Here is a 17,836-nt window from a genome sequence, read left to right as displayed (position 1 = left end):
ACAACAGGTGCTACATCTTGTAGGACTATAATCTGATAATACAAACCTGTTTGTTTGTACCCCCCTACCGATTTAAATAATGGAAACCTTTAATGTGATAAAAAGTGCAAGGAACTTAGTCAATTCATTCATTAATTTATAGTTTCTAACCTGACTCTGAGTAGAGTGGCCCTAACACTGTCATCTTATGCACATTTCATGCTAAACGTAAGTTTTCAGTGGAATAGATGGACATGCTTGGATCCATTTCCAGTTTCTGGACAAGTCCATTTTCAGCAAAGGGGTGTATCACGACTACAGATGTACATACATAAGTCGTCTGCTTCCAATATTTACAATGTTAAATCAAGCAAAGGAAAATTTGCTATTTATGTAGATTTAACAAGCGGTTTAATTTCTATGTTCATGTATGCAAAGGGATATAATTCCAAACTCTCAACTTTATGTAATTTACGCAATTATTCAGCAGCTGCCGAACAGTATGAACTACGTCATTACGTTGTCTGATGGAAACAAACTAGCCTACAGTGTACGCAATATGGCGCCGTGTTAGTATGGAAAGTCCGTTAAGCATGAAATGGTGCAGGGGATGCCAGCATTAATGCCATTCTGGTCACAATCATGTTAGAAATTATAAATCAATGACTCAATTGACTTAGTTCTGTGCACTTTTTATCACATTAAACGTTCTCGTTTCTTAAATCGGGGGGGGGGGGTACAAATAAACGGGAATGTATAGGCAGACTATAGACTTGAAAGGCGTCTTACATTGTATGACTAAAGTAAGGTTTGACGCGCGAAAGTAACACTGATGCTGACCGCTTGGTGGCAGTGGAGTTAAAAATTATAAACCAACGAATGAAATGAATATGTTTTGTACAATTTGTGTATTTCTTATGTTTTTCGTTTTAACATCGAAAGATAGGGTACAATCGCGAAAACATGTAATACATTTAACAACGCTGAAATGTTACGCATTACAATGTGATAACATAAATAATGTACGAATGCAATTTTTACAGATTGCAATCATATTATGTATTACGCATACCTCAGTGCTAAACTCATATTTTTAATCTTGAATTGGTATATTAGAGTATAGCAAACGGATTGACAGGTACAGACAGATCAAAACACGGCGCCAGATAGACTGGTTTCATGTTTCTAAACCAATTTCAAATTTTACTAAATTTTGTAACAAGTGTAGGAGTAGCAGTCAGATGGTTTTGGAAAGTCTTTGTACCGTTCCTCGTTTAACTTCTAAAGCCAACTTTCGTTCTCTCGGTTATGTCATGGTCCACATAATAGCACACAAACGGGAGAATCGTGCACACGCACTCTACACGACGTAAAATATACACTTTATATCAGTATGTTTTTGAGTGTTTTTACGAGAAATAAGTCGGCTTTACTGTATACTGATGCTTTGAAGTGAATCGTTCTTCACTAACTGACTAAGGGTAGACCTTGTAAGCCGCCGACCTAGTCCTACATGTAAGACCTTGATGCTGATATTTATGTTTTGGGCGTCAGCACTATAACAAAACCTACATGTGCTATGTCTTACATCGTAGGACTAGCCGCCGACCATGATATTTATGTTTTGGGTGTCAAATATCTCGGTCGAGGGCTTACTTTGTAGGACTAAACTAAGGGTAGGCCTACAAGGTATGACATCGGTCCTGAAATAAATTAAAGTTTTTGGGTCGCCCAAAAAAAAGAAAATGTCAGCGGAGGCGACTTACAATGTTTGACTACACCTAGAGCAATACATTGTTCCCTGTCATTTGTTTCTAATCTAGCTGATGGCTGCCACCAGTCTAGTCCTACATGTAAGACATAGAACATGTTGATTTTGTTTAGGTGCTATGTCTTACTATCCAAATAACGGCCTTGTATAGCGTATTCCGATGTTGTTGACATCGGAATGAGTAATCAAAGTTTCAGGAACATCTCACACACTTGGCAACCTATATCGACACTCTTCCACAAATTTATGTGTAATTAATATACTTACTGTCCTGTCTTTATCCTGGCCGAATGAAAATCTGAAACTAGCAAATGGATGCATTTTCATGTTCCATTGACATACATTTGAATTTGTTGCAATGCAACAGGAGTTGAGGTATGCCAAAGTAAGTTCAAGTAGGTACATGTTGGGGATAAGTTTCTTGAACGAAATGAACCGTTGCTTACAGTTCCAATAGGCATAATATATTTTTATTTGCTTCATTAAAGAATAACATTTCAACTTAACCCGATTTCGGCATTCCCGGCTTTCATCGCTTTCCAGCTAACTGAAATGTAGGCCAACAAAACTTGAAAATAGGTCCAATTCTTTTGTGAGAATTTGAATTTATTAGAGAAAAGACATCAGAGTTTAGTCTGACTAAAACATTATGACTTTACTTTGTAGAAAAGCGTCGTTATTTTAGTTGTCAGTTTTTTGAAATATTCCTGAAAATTTGACTTTCGTAACGATATTAGTCGTCATCAAAACACGCTACACAGCGCCGTTAGTTAGGCTGTAAGACCTTGACACCCACAACATAAATAACAGCGTCAGGTCTTACATGTAGGACTACCACCAGTCATATTAAAAACAAGAAAAAGAATAGGCAAAAAACAATCAGTACCGTTTGGGCAGCAGAAGTGTTTACAATACTTCATCTGACTCTGAGAATCACTTAGGCCGATAAATCAGCCCTTCACCCATGATAGTATTGATTTTTGGGTGAGGGCCTGATATCACCTATTCATTAAAAGCTGCAAATTTGGCTGCACACGTAGGTCTATATTTTATACACTTACCGGTATTTCTCGTGGCTGTGCAGCTACTGTCGGCTGAAGGGTCCTTTTGGTGACATGTAGATTATATTTCCTGAGCAAATCATGTTTGGTGACTTGTAAATCCACCTGGAATAGCACAACCATCTGTCCTATGGCCATTTTGAATTTTGCACTTGATATGGCAGTTACCAATTACCGGTATGTGTCTAAAGTGTAAGCAGGTTTGTTCCACATGCAGCAGAATTGCATATTTCAATGAACAGATGACATCAGACTCACAACATCATCTATCAGTATCAACACAAATTTGTGAGGTTGATTTATCGGACTAAGAATCACTTACAGAGGAAAGAACACCTTAAATACACAAATGGGGAACTTTTCTTGAACATAACAGTACTTGTTCACCAGTAAATTTTATTTCCTCAGTTTCTTTATTTATTTTTTTTTTGTTCTTTTTGGAAGTAGGAACAAACCACTGTGACTCAAATCATTGACAACAATTTACAAATACATTTTATTTATTCTGTGTATAAAGTAATACAAGGGAGGACACTGATATATCAGAATGTTTAGCATAATATGTTTAGTTAAGAGATTCCACTTTTTATGTCTACACAAATTTTGACTTATAACACCTTTAAGGAATGGAAGACCATTTTCCCTTGTTCTATGTTGTAATACCTTGAATGCCCAAAACATAAATATCGGGGTTGAGGTCTTGATTTGTAGTACTTCATTTTCCCATGCTAATGCTCGAGACATGGCCATGATAGTGCCTGCATAATATGGAAGTACAGCACACTGAATTGGAGGCTTCCTTCCTATTGTTTGGATTAATATCGCATTATCAGTAGGTGTAGTAAGTTATTTTTCAGTTTTGGAACAAGCCAAAGCACATTGATCAGAATCTGGCCCATTAGGTGTGGTCCGTCTGACTTCGGGGTGAGGCAGGGACCAGTGGTATACTAATTAACAACACTTACCAGTGGTATACTAATTAACAACACTTAAGTCATATTGCAATCAACTGTTTATATCCAATATAGTTCTGCCCCCCTCTCCAAATTCTACACTAATGTTTATCTTCGTTGTTTCTCACTATATCTGTTGAATCAGAATATCTATCACTCCATTATGTCTATTAGGTATAATTTCTCTTAATTGTCCATCTTGAATATCTGTTTCTGTTTTTTTCTTTCTAGCTACATCAGATTCTGTTCTCTGCTGACATTTTTTTCTTTCTGCTTTCTGCCCCTCACTATACCCGGTATTTATATATATATATATACCAATATCGTTATCCCACACCCTTTCCCCACAAACAGAATATGATTGGCTAACCATTGCTAGAAGAATGACAGCTCCCTTTCCCCCCAGATCATACCATAACTAAATGGTGCTGAAACAGCAGGGATATGACCCAGTTATCCAGATATGTCATGATGCTGACCTGTTTACTTTGTCAAAGCCTTTCCTGGAACCCACAAACTTGACTAGCCATTGATATGTTCTCACACCCAACTTACATTAATTTCAGTGATGCTGACCTAGTTACCCAGATTTATCATAACTTCACTCACATCTACCTCTGAAATTCCCATATTTACCAAACACACACACAGACACAACATATTACTGGTTAAAAACCTGATATTGGTACTGCTATCTATTTAACCTTTTCCCCCACACTAACACTCCCTTTGGTCATATGTACTAAGAATCCCTTTGGTCATAATAATGTAATGTATGTTAGTCTAAGTTTAATCCCTCCAATCCCATTTTAGCACCCCAACATAATTATCATCTAAAATTGGGTGGGAGGGGTCAGAGGAAACTTTGAATATAAGCATATGTATCCTGTCTTTTGAAAAAAAAGTTGGAGCAAATCAAAAGTAAGTATTAAGGAGTTTTATTGATTGGAGGGAGGGGAGAGGGCTAGGAGATTACCAAGGGTGAAGTGGAGGCCACTTGGGTTCATATGTTTGAACTAGCTGCAATGCTGTTTTATGAGCTTTTAAAAGCATGCATACATGGTATCACATTTCCAATGTTAAGTGACAGCACACATCATGTTGCAGAAATAATAGACCAGCAAATAGTTATCTGCCTTTTTTTATTCTCTTTTAAATTACTTACCATCAGTGGAGTGCAAAATTACAAAAACTGCAATGCAGTGGTGGATGGTTGCTTGCATTTAGAGACAGTTTAAGAATAAAACTGCTTGGAAATGTTAGATAATCTGGACTGTTATGTGGCTTAAAATTGCAGTTTGACCTACTGCAATACTGAATTTATAAGCTGAGAGCCAACTGAAATTCTAAGATTTCTACAGGCTAACCACCTACTGTGGTGAGGTCACAAAAATATGCAGTGATGTGATCTGGCTGAGACCATTGTGACTGCTGAAGCATTAGTAGATAAAGTGAAAGTTTTATGTGTCTGCCTCAAGCCTATTAAAGTAACTGTGGGGAAGTAGGGATGAATTTTATCAGTGATCTTAACCTTAAAGATAAAACCTTAACTGTTGTACATGAGATGCCATCAGACAGAAACATGTATACTATACTTCATCAGATGATAAAAAATAAAAGGGAAATAAAAATAATCATGAACTGCTTAATCGTGATCTTGATCATGAAGATAGGATGCCAGATGGGGGGTGAAACACATCCCTTAGTGACCAGATCTCATTCATATGTCTTGAACAGAGCCAAAACTATAGATCAGAAAGAACAAGGTTACTGAAACCTAAAATTCTGCCGTATGAAGCTCTTGATATTCAAGATGATATTCCAAATGTGGAATACCACAGATGTACCATGTTTACCCCTTGGGCTCAAGTGGCTGTGATGGTATAGACTGGAAGGAATGTATTAAGAAAAATATAATGCGTCCACCCTTGATCATGAAGATAGGATCCCCAGTGTGGTATGTGACAAGAAAGCAAAGTGTGATGAAAAATATAAATTATTCACCTTGAACAACTTTGTTGTACATGAGACACTTTAAAATAATAACATACAGGCATATCAAGTTTATTTCCTAAAACTGAAATGGCACAAAAGTGATAGTGGACATGAGTCTGATATAAAATTTAAATATTTAACTGTGACTGGGATCTTGAAAAAATTACCACCAGTGTGCTTCTTCAAACCGAATGATGATATACATACATATATATATATATATATATATATATATATATATATATATATATATATATATATATATCCAAGCATGACCTACATATATGTTGGTCCCAAATGTAGTGTATGCTCCAAAATATACCAAAATAAAATTTAATAGTAATCACAATAAGTATGAACTTCTACACTATAAAACCTGTGTACCAAATCGTTTTCTGTGAAGTGAAATGCTATGCTATCATTGTGTTAGTACACAAATGAAAATTGTATTAAGACTTCACTGTTATAGATAAAGTTGCCACATTAAAATCGCCATGTACATCCTTATACTCATCAAATACAAGACTTTGAATTGTGATTTTCATTTACATTTAGATTCATTAAACTTTTATGTATGGATGCTGTTCATTCCCTGAAACAGTGTGAACATTTACCTTACCAAACAATGTAAAAATTGTTCACATTTTTGTACAAGTTCCATGATGATAGTTTTATGTCTTGGGATCCTCAAATAAATATGGAAGTGGGTTGCTGTCATGTCACATTTTTAAAAAAATGTGGGTCTTTTTGTTGATTAATTTTTGAAAATCTTGTGAGATATGTAACTTTTATGATGGCATTATAGTTTTTATGTATTCTAGTTAAAAAAATATCATCATTGGATCATATTTGATCATGTTTAAAAAGCATTTGTATTAATTATGAACAAAGCATTGATATTTGTGCATTTTATTCTTTATAGGTTAAAAGATGTGCCTTTCAACTGTACAATCAAACATTTACATGTTATAACTATAGTATCAAAAGCATCACGATTCCAGTATAAATTTATTGCCAAGGAAAGAATTCCCATTTACATGTTATAACTGTAATATCTACACCATCATGATTCCACTTTAAATTTGTTGCAAAGGAAATTATTCCCAGTTGCGTAATTATTATATATACAGTATCTCGATTCCAGTATAAATTTACTGTCAAAGAAAGTATTCCCAGTGAATACTTTCCATTATTATGCAGCACAGATGAATCTTCAGAATTAATTCTTTGATTGTATTTCAGATAATGCTGTAAAATCAACAAAGCATGGATTGAAAGGATATTCAGACTGCATTGCTTCATTCTTTGTTGAGCTTTGAGGTAGAAAATGATTTAGTTTAAGGAGTTAGCCATGTAAAAGTCACAGAGTACTTTGAAATGGAGCTACAGCTTGAGAAGATAGTTGCATTTTTCAGATTGTGAGAGGAAACTTGGCAAAAACACATGCAATTTAAAGAGAGTGAAGAAAACTTATGTTCTTTTTGAAAAATATACTATTAGTATCTATAATGGAGATGAGGAAAACTCAGAATTTTGGTCAACTTTGTGACCTATGTACTTTAATCCACATGGGAAAACTGTCAGAGGCTTTAGGTTTCCTGAAGAAATGCCCTAAAATTCAAGACCCAGATAACTTGGCAGTGTACAAAACTATCAAGTACTACTGTCAATACTTGTCAGGTATGTCTCAGTCCTTTGGCATTGCGCTGGCAACAACTTGTACAAGTGAGGAGGTTAAAAATGGACAAGTCCGTGAATTGGTTATAGAGATTCTCAAAATTCTGTTTGCTGCAGGAATTACACCGAACACAGTAACTAGATTAGAAACGCCATTAATGGCTGCTGTGAGTACCCATGATGAACTACTCACAAGTCTTCTTCTAGAAAATGGTGCTAATCCAAATTTACAAGATGGCCAAGGGGAGATGAATGCATTTGCACTTGCAATAATTTTGAATGAAGTGACAATTATTAAGCAGTTTTTGTCATATGGAGCAAGGGTGAATGAACCATGCTGTCAGAACATGACACCATTGCAGCTGTCTATGAACAAATCTGTGGAGGTGTCAAAATTGCTGCTGCAAAATGGGGCCAATGTACAGCAAGTTCTGAGCATTCATACTGGAAACAATGTACATCTTGCCCAGCCCCCACTGATTCAGGCTGTGGAAAGTAATAACCTGTACCTGGCCTCAGTTCTTTTGGAACATGGGGAGGATATCAATCAGGGCTATGGTAAGTAATAACTGGTTTCAGGGAATTACCATTTCTGCCAAGATCATACCAATAAAATCAGGGCTGTCAGATTGTTTCCTTATTGCCTATTTTATTGGAATCTAAAGGATGACTTGAATTGGAAAACATTTAAATCTAAATACTGTGGTTTCATTTATATTTATTTTTTGTCCATTTTTAAGCCTTTATGAGAGAAAAAAAAAGACGTTTTCACTGGTACTTAAATTTGTGAATCTGCCAGTTTACTTATTTATTGGTATTTAATTTTTTTTTCTCCATCAGTAACCAATATAAAGAATACAAAAGAACGAAGATGGGCCAACAACAAAGGTCGGATTTTTTAAGGGCTGAAACAATACTACAGTCAGCTTCAGTGCAAATTAAATTCCTGTCTAAGATCAGTCCATTTCATTGTGTTCTTTGTCAAAGTGATCAACATCAAACAGCTAATGCAGCCAGACACAACAAACCAAGTGATTATTAAAGCACATCTGTACATGACATTTGAAACCACTGTCCATAAAGCTTTACCATCAGTATATTGTGACAGTATTGATGTTGAGAGTTCCATGGTTCTTAGTAAATACAAAATCCATGAAAAACTGGTATTCCATGAAAGAAGTGAAACCACAGCCATCAGGGGTACAGTTGATGAATTCAGGTAGATAAATGTATCAGGTATCAAATCATTTTAATCTGCCCAATCATTGCTCTGACTCGGCTCCCTTTGCTTCATGATTTTGCAACTATTGCTGCTCAATTCCAGAGATTAAAATAAATAACATTGAGGACCATGTGTACTATTTATTTTTATATTTAAAATCTAAATTATGAATTTTGGCATACCTGGTCATAAAGCTAGGCACAGTGTAGGTGATAATATGGTCATTCTTAAGATTTTAGTGGCCATTTAACATTTTCGGTTTCCTGGTCCTGATAATTTGGTCACCTTGGGCATTAAGAGCAGAGTTCTTTTGATTTGGATTTAATGGCAGATGAAGATAAAATGTAGAATATATACAAAAGCATAGTTTATCTTACCATAGTAAACCTAGGTCTATGTGGCAGAACTAACAGCATTCATCACTTGCTTTAACTTTAGGTAAGTCATTTAATTCACTATTTGCAGTTCTCCTGCATTATTTCGGCCTATGTCCTGGCCTCAAATTCACAGATAAAATGATCTTATCCTTCAGTTTCCTCAGGCAGTTTATACAAAATAAAACTTTAGTCATATGTAGTCTGTATTTATGTGGTAGTCAGACTGAAAATAATTTTACAACTGACTTAATTTTATTGGTATTAACATGTCTGAATTTTTCCATATCTGCTGAGGTTGATCGCACCGGTTGTGTGTGTGTGTATATATATATATATATATATATATATATATATATATATATATATATATATATATATGGGTCACCTACAGGCTGTATGCAAGACTAGTCACATGGAAAGATGAACTGTTGTAGAAAATAACTGCAGTCCTGCAGTTGAGGAGGAATTATTCTCTAAATTGCATCTGCTAAACATTTTAAAAGAAAACATGGCATATATGTTAAATTAGAAAGTGTGAATGTCATTTTCTTGTTAGGGCATTATGATTTTGAAGGTCCTCAGAAGGTAATCAGTTGACAGTTTTCCTTGCTGAATCAGGGCTTTATGTTACATATATGATAATTTTCTTTCTTGCTTTTGGAGAGCCGCTATTCTATTCAGTATTGGAAATGTTTTCATCTGCCTATTTCATTTTTGCTTTTAGATGTAGACCACATCTATGGGAGCAACCACCAGTCTCCAGTACATCTAGCAGTGATGCATGGTAGAAAAGAAATGGTTGCACTCCTTATCCAGCATGGTGCCAATTTAGAGAAAGTAAATGGTCTTGGAGAAACACCTCTTGGTCTTGCCCTCCATGCAGACAACAACAGTGATGGAGAAATTGCCAAAATGTTGCTTAGTGCTGGTTGCAGCCGAGTTAAGGAAAGCAAGATTAACCTTTTCCAGAAGAGTTATCCCCCTTTGCATATCTCTGCTTTTCTCGGATTTGATTATCATAAGGAAATTATTGAATGGATTCTTGATTATGAATTAGATCAAGGTAATGGGAAAGCTTTAAATATAGCTGAAGAAACTGTACCTAAATTGTGTGAATGTAGGGAATTTAGTAATAATTTAGATGTACATGAGAACAGAAGCAATAGTCAGAAAAAAACTGCATTTATAAACTTAAAAGCTGCAGATAGTTCCACCCCACTGTTCATGGCTGTGATGAGTGGAAGAATGGATATTATTAAATATATTTATGAGATGGGAGGTGATCCATACATTGAGTGTAATCAAGGAAATTTGATTCATGCTGCTGTTATGGCCGTAAGCTCAGAAGAAGTACTGGATTTTGTTTTAAGTTTTAATCTAAACATTGACCATATTAATGATGATGGAAACACGCCGCTTATCCTTGCTGCCAGAAACAACAACTCGAGTGCCTGCAAGAAGCTAGTCAGTCATGGGGCTTGCTTAAACATGCAAGATGCACGCTTTGGAGAGACAGCACTTTCAGCCAGTGTGTACTTCGGATGTGAAAATAATGCCCAGGTCCTGATCAGTCACGGAGCAGATCCAGATATTCCTGATTCCAGGTATTTATGTTTACATAAATTTGTTTTAAGAAAATTTTTTTTATTTATGACGTAAGAGTGTCTGGTTCATAAAGAAAAGTTTAAATGTTTGTTTTATAACATAAGAGTTAATGGTTCAGAAAGAAAAGTGTAGATGTTTGTTTTATAACAAAAGAGTGTCTGGTTCATAAAGAAAAGATATTTGTTTTCATAAAATTGCATCACTTAAGATGCAAACAGTAAATTTGCTAATTAAATCAAAACTGAATTAATGAAGGTATTTATTTGTGTACTTGACATGTAGTAATATGTGTAATAATTAAATGTACTCTTTATCATAACCATTATTATTTATCTTTCATGATAGTTTTGGTCCAAAGTAAAAAGTGCATGACAGCTGTGTATGTAATACTACTTTGAACAATTTTATCAATGTTATTTATGTTGAGATTTTATTTCCATTCAATTTCAAAGCCTAGCACTAAAGCTAAACATTAAAGTAAACCTACACAAAACACTATTTTCACACAAAAAAATATTAGATTTTTATTCTTAAGTCACGCTGGCTTGAAACAGAAGAGGGTTGGTTGTTAGGTGAAGCTTGAATCCTGTAAGTATTTTCAGAACATTTATGGAACTGTATCTTCAGAAAATGAATTTTGATATTTTTAATTGTCTGATTTATTTACTTATTATTGAATTCACTTTATTATTTATTATTTTCCCAGAAACACAACAGCATTGTATTGGTCAATTTTCAACTGCCGGGAAAGGACCTTAAAACTTCTGTTGGAAGCAGGAGTCAAACTAACACAACGTGACCTTGCCCACTATCCTCGTAACATCAAAGTAATGCGAAATCAAGAACTGCGGCAAATGCTAAATGAATATGTTACTAAGCCACCATCATTACAGCAGGCATGTCGTACAAAAGTCAGGACACATCTGAAGCACCTGTCCCAAGGGAAAACTATTGCACCGTTTATTTTACTGTTAACAATTCCATCAAAACTTAAGAACTTCCTTCTAATTGAATAAGTCAGCCTTTCTATTTCAAATTCATTACCTGATCACATTACACTATGATAACTCTGCTTTCTCCAAATTCAGCCATCCTGGAAGGATGAAATAGGTCTTCCTATTTATACATTGTGGACAAGGGGAAGCAACTCTTACAGGTTAACTCCCTTTGCTACCGACATTGTGTTCACCATTATACGCAGATTTTACTTTCACTGTCATATTCTAAGATATTCTTCAGACAATCCAGTTAAATTCTTTCAAATGTGCAACTTAAATTTGAACATCAAATTTATTTTCTGTGGTACAGTACCATATTTGCTGGCCTATAAGTTAATAATTTTTTGCTAGAAAAATCGGGGATTTGTCTTGTAACTCTAAATCGACTTATATATTTGATTAAGCCATTCAAATCACATTATTATGTATCATGTCATTTTTTAGTATGTTAAAACCATGTCATTGTTTAGTATGTTATAACAAAACAACTTTTTTCTAAAAGTTGAAAAATACCTGTACATTACTTAATGTATTATGGATTATAATACACAAATGTAAGTTGTCAGTATACCAGTTATTTCGAACTAATTAGTCTTCATAAAATAAAAGCACTTAATTTTATGCATGCTTTTATAACCCCACCTCTGGCCATTTTATTTTTGGTATGTGCATTATTTTCTTCAGCTAATAGGCTTGATTGGTTAAACCCACCACTTTTGTCATCTAACCTTCATGAAGCATTCATTAAGTTTGGGACTGTCCACTTAGGGAGGGGGAGTAAAATCAAGTAGTACATATGGCTGTACGCAGCTTATAAAACTATTATAGCAACAACAGATAGTATTCACACACCTTCCAGTTTGTTTTTACCTCCATTTTACAAATTAAAAGAATCAAGGAAATAGCTATAACAAAAGTAGGTGTAGTAGATCATTGTCAGCTGGCCATGGAGAAGGCAGTATTCCATTCAGCATGTTGACTTGCATATTAACCAGGCGCAACCATGACCATCTAGAGTGGTAGCATATGAAAAGACATTTTCCCTCTTTTTGGGAGGGCTTAATTTGGAGGTTGCTGGAAGTTTACCTTGTATAATGGATTGGGTACGTATTAGTAGAAAAACATATGAAATTCTCACAATTAGCAAACTTTGTTTTCTAATGAAAGACATGGCATTTTGACAGCATATCCCTTTCCATTTTAATAAAAATTTGGATGGCTGTAGATTTTTTGTTGATTTAAAATAAAACATTTATTTAAAAGAATTGAAATTGATGTTGTAATTGTTTTAGTTCTGTTATGCAATTTTAATAGTTCTTCCAAATGGCTGTATTTGTATTTCCAATTTACTTTATATTTTTACTTAATATGTTATTTCATGCATTTTTGTTGTAGTTGATGTTATGCTTCTACCATGTGTCTTGTGTTTAATTTTATAATGATCTCCAACAAACCCTTGTGTGATATATGTTCTAGTTATTTTTATCAAAAAAGTGAAATACTTTAAACTGACTGCCTTAGATCAGAAAAATCACAGACGAAAGAATTTAGTTAATACTTATTTAAAATAAATGATGTTTATGTTGGTACGTTACTAGAACTAGGAGTAGTACTCTGGATTTGGACGCAGCAGGTTTCACTGTTAGGTCCTACTCTCAAAACGATTTGCGCTGTACATGAGGGTGTTTTATATTTGTATTGAGGTATATTCAAATAAGGTTGTGTCATAGTGCACAGAACAAACATTATTCCATAACAAGACACTCCATTTTTGATTGGTTCTTAAAAGCCTAAAATAAAATCAATTTAAATTAATTATTGAAGTGATGTAAATAATTAAAATTGTATCCCTTTAATGGAATATAAAGCCTTTTTCACATTATAAGGGGTGTAGCAGTATAGGACTCACAGTACTAATTCCACTCCAATGGTAAACATATGGAAACACTGTCATATTCAAAATTCAATAACTTAAAATTTATGGGTGCTGATAATGACACCTATAATTTTTTGTGCACATCTAACCTTGGTGCAAGCTTATGTGTGGAGAACACCATATGACCCGCGGCAATTTGTTTACATACATGTGCATGAAACACGTGTTATTGATTCTGCACCAAATGAATCAGGTGCTACTTTCAGTATTGAGTACTCCTGAGTCAAGCCTGTAAAAATGCTAAAATTGCATCAGTAGAAATTTGTCAATATTTTTTTTACATTACATATAGGACAAGCTCTCAAAAGATATTTTTCCTAAAATTTTAATTTTCATTATTAACCAATTATGGACCACCAAACCTGTAAATACTCTATCATTTCTTCACCCATTTCTAGACTGGTTCACAGTTCTTCCGTATAATTAGTACCGTGTGTCCTATAACCAGATTTAATTTTTTTTGAAAAAGTTGTATTTTACTCCTTGATATTAGAGCATAATTGTAAGAAAGAATTGGCCATGCTTGTGCATGGATAATAGTGCAATAGCATTTTATGTGATACCAATATCTATAGTTAAATTGCATCCGCATCACATGTTGCTGTGTTGTATTGTACTTATTAATGGCTTATTCTTGTTATTAAAATAATTGTTTTCTGCCTTTGTATCTTCATGTTATCTTTCTATGGCATGCATGCTACACAAAAGAAACACAAGCATGCTGACATCAGCAAGTATGACATCACAGGGTATCAAATTACATGACGCATTGTATTTTCATCTCTCACTGGCTATAAGACAAGTTTTAAATGTTTTAAATTTCAAAATTGCATTTCTTTTCTTGCTGACTCTCACAGAAATAAGATACAGTGCATCCCTATTCACATCAATCAAACAAAACAAATAAGTGTGCCACATGACAGGTCAAAATGATAAGAGGCCATTGCCCTTTTGTGACTAAAACATATACACACACCCATGAAGCATCAAGAGATGCTGACATTCCAAACTTATTTAAACTATCATCACATGTGATTCATGACCCCCAAATGTTAATAAAAAGGTATAAAAGCCAAGGAAGAGTTCCATAAGCTTTATTATACTGAATAATTAAATAACATAGTGCTACTTTTTAGTATAAAACTATGGGGAAGGGTGAATAAGCAAAGAATAGACAGAGTAATTTCTTCAAGCCTGGTAATGTTCCCCACAACGGGGGTGGGGGGAATGTGTATCAACCCAAATAACACATCAGCATGAGGTATGTTACATAAGGACAGCAAGAGACAAATTTGAAAAAGCTATCCAAAGTTCCTATAATGCTGACATTGATGTTGGAGACAGAAAGTGTATGCACAAACTGTTATGACTCAAGCTATTAAGTATGCTGGAGGTGGAGAAATGTGTGAAAAACTTTGCTATGCCAAGACAAGTTCATGTCTCTATGCAATATGCAGACACTGATAAAAATTGTCACTGAATACACTACTTGTTAAATTTAAGTAATAGAACTGAATTGCATATTGAAGTTGTCTAATACATAAACATATACCTACATTTACCCAAAGCTCATAAAAAGTTAAGAAAAAGTCTCAAAATCATTACTGTGGCTACTTTCCACTATAAGCAGTGTTAAATTACTTACTTTTTAATATAAAGCTGAAAAAATGCATACATTATTGAACAAAAGAGAAACAAAGCAAACATTGCAATCACTCAATTACAGTCAAAGGGGAGGTAATACACCTTGAATTGGCAAACCAAATAGCAAGCTCTAATTTACAGCTAAATGATTCCTTACTATTACTTGATGGTAAGAACAGAGCAATGTAGGTTTAATAAATAGCTTTTGTTTCAAATATGAAACCATATTTCTGACATGAAGCTTGTTTTCATTTATTCACAACAACATATATGGTGAAGAAAACCCATATCACTTAGTGCATGCAGTAATCAAATGCTGAGATTTGGAATAATGTGTTCTGAGACCACAAGTTGCAACACCCTGAGTATAAAGGTTTTCTATCATGGGACTTGGTACATGAAGAAAAAAGAGATCTGGTTTGGTGGGAGAGAGCAGTATGTTCACCATGCAGTTATACATCAAGAATGTTTCAACTGTATGAAGGGAGGTTGGGGAAGAAAAACTGCCTGTGTAAAGAATGCAATACAGATAGGACTTTTGCAGACTTATATTGGGAATGAAGGGTTGAAAACTATTATTTTAAGTGAAAATGTCCCTCCCTGCTCCCTCAACAAAAGGAATGCAGAAAAGTTCCAATACTGCTTGCCCAAAAATGTAATGTACCAATATGAGAAACATGCTGAACATAGAATAGGTGTCAAGGAGTTTAATTCTAGGATAAGAAATAAGACCGGTATAATTGATATTCAATGTGACTCGACATATAATAATTCAATTTACAGGTTGAGGCAATGCAGCATGTGCAGTTTTGTGCACAGTCCTTATTTTTACAATGTTCTCTGCTTTGATCTGCTGAGTGTGTCTCTAAAGTTAAATGATCAGTACTGATACATAAGTGATTGTGACATAAGTGGCTTACATATAAAATCTACCCCATCCCACCCCATTTTGGGGAATTATTGCATGTGTTAAATGGTATTTAACCATACAGGCCAATCTATGGGTACCATCATATGAAATTCTGCCATCAGGCCATACTGTGCTCTTTTCCCTATGGCCTGAGCTATATACTTCCACTCTCCAGTGTATAAAACAATCCCCATCTGTCTTTTGTATAGAATTTTTCTCCAAAATCACATGCAAACCATGATAAAAAGACTCCATTATCACTGTCATATGTAAAAACCACCAAATTGATACCCTGGATGCACGTGGTAACCATGGAAACAACAAACTCCTATTATGGTATAGGTCGCATATAGGACTCACGGTACTAATTCCACTCCAATGGTAAACATATGGAAACACTGTCATATTCAAAATTCAATAACTTAAAATTTATGGGTGCTGATAATGACACCTATAATTTTTCGTGCACATCTAACCTTGGTGCAAGCTTATGTGTGGAGAACACCATATGACCCGCGGCAATTTGTTTACATACATGTGCATGAAACACGTGTTATTGATTCTGCACCAAATGAATCAGGTGCTACTTTCAGTATTGAGTACTCCTGAGTCAAGCCTGTAAAAATGCTAAAATTGCATCAGTAGAAATTTGTCAATATTTTTTTTACATTACATATAGGACAAGCTCTCAAAAGATATTTTTCCTAAAATTTTAATTTTCATTATTAACCAATTATGGACCACCAAACCTGTAAATACTCTTATCATTTCTTCACCCATTTCTAGACTGGTTCACAGTTCTTCCGTATAATTAGTACCGTGTGTCCTATTACTTAGAGGTATTAAAGTGACCACATTACATTTAAATGTATCAGTTATGCAGGAACTATTGTTCATTTTTTTATTGGTGTAAATTAAGCCTTAAATGAAACAATAAACAGGCAATTTATGCATAGTATTTACCATTTCTCTGGAAAATTTCATGGTAAGAGTATATGTGTTTGCATACAAAAATCAATTAAGCCTTAAAATGGCTTAATTGATTTTCATAAGACATGATTGCAACTGTATACTATAGGTATGTCATTGACAACAAGTCAGCTTGATAATCAAATAACTGATTTTTTTAAAAATGATATACAATAAAAAGATCATATTTTAAAGGCGGAACCAAAAATGTTGTTTTCTTTTTTGCCCATTATATTTTAAGGAGGCATGTAGTGTTGCCCATGTCCATCTATCTTATTGTGTCATATCTGTCTTTTTGTAATAGTGTTTCAGCCGAGTAACATTTGAAGTACTACGTGAATTGTAACCATGCTTGGTATTAGCTTTACTTTGATCGTCGACATTTTTAAAAACAAAATTTAATGGAGTTATGGTCCCTTGTTTAATTTAGACGTTGGCCCTTCATTTAAGTCATACTGGTAGAAGCTTTTTGGAAATCCATGGCTATTCCTGGGCAACCAGTTTGAAAAATGTGATCACCCTACTCAAACTGGGTTTCTAGATTTTTTTGATTGCCTGGTATACTAATGTGATTGCCCCATGATTGCTGCAGTCAAATTGTTTGACAACTTTTATAACCCGCCATCAGTCATGCTAATTGAAAGTATCACCCATGTTGACACACTTGCTTACTCTGAGATCAGCAAATAACAGATAATTGGACAATTTCCTTATTTTATGTTGTTTTTTACTCCAATAA

General features: G+C 34.5%; 2 protein-coding genes across 3 annotated transcripts in view; one reads left to right on the top strand and one right to left on the bottom strand.

Moving 5' to 3' along the window:
* Positions 1–1,152, bottom strand: part of LOC149793229 (centrin-3) — a 28,933-nt gene extending 27,781 nt beyond the window's left edge. The window contains exon 1 of the mRNA XM_089967197.1: positions 1,052–1,152. Within this exon, the coding sequence (XP_089823323.1) occupies positions 1,052–1,068 (17 nt within the window). The 5' untranslated portion in view covers positions 1,069–1,152. The remainder of the gene's footprint in view (positions 1–1,051) is intronic.
* A 76-nt stretch (positions 1,153–1,228) lies between these two features.
* On the top strand, positions 1,229–12,491 carry LOC149793228 (uncharacterized). 2 transcript variants are annotated; one of them, XM_089967195.1, is made up of 4 exons: positions 1,229–1,370; positions 7,002–7,994; positions 9,760–10,639; positions 11,347–12,491. In XM_089967195.1, the coding sequence occupies exons 2-4, from the start codon at positions 7,232–7,234 to the stop codon at positions 11,654–11,656; spliced, it is 1,953 nt and encodes a 650-aa protein (XP_089823321.1). In that variant the 5' UTR covers positions 1,229–1,370; positions 7,002–7,231; the 3' UTR covers positions 11,657–12,491. The 2 variants fall into 2 exon arrangements, with proteins under 2 accessions (XP_089823321.1, XP_089823322.1); XM_089967196.1 differs by having other exon boundaries at positions 1,244–1,348.
* Positions 12,492–17,836: the final 5,345 nt, after the last annotated feature.

This window comes from Sinohyriopsis cumingii, chromosome 8 (assembly GCF_028554795.1).
Source record: "Sinohyriopsis cumingii isolate HCF-2022 chromosome 8, ASM2855479v2, whole genome shotgun sequence".
In the NCBI taxonomy this organism is placed as follows: Eukaryota; Metazoa; Mollusca; class Bivalvia; order Unionida; family Unionidae; genus Sinohyriopsis; species Sinohyriopsis cumingii.
The sequence above is the reverse complement of the archived record's forward strand: the minus strand, read 5'-3'. Positions and strand labels throughout refer to the sequence as shown.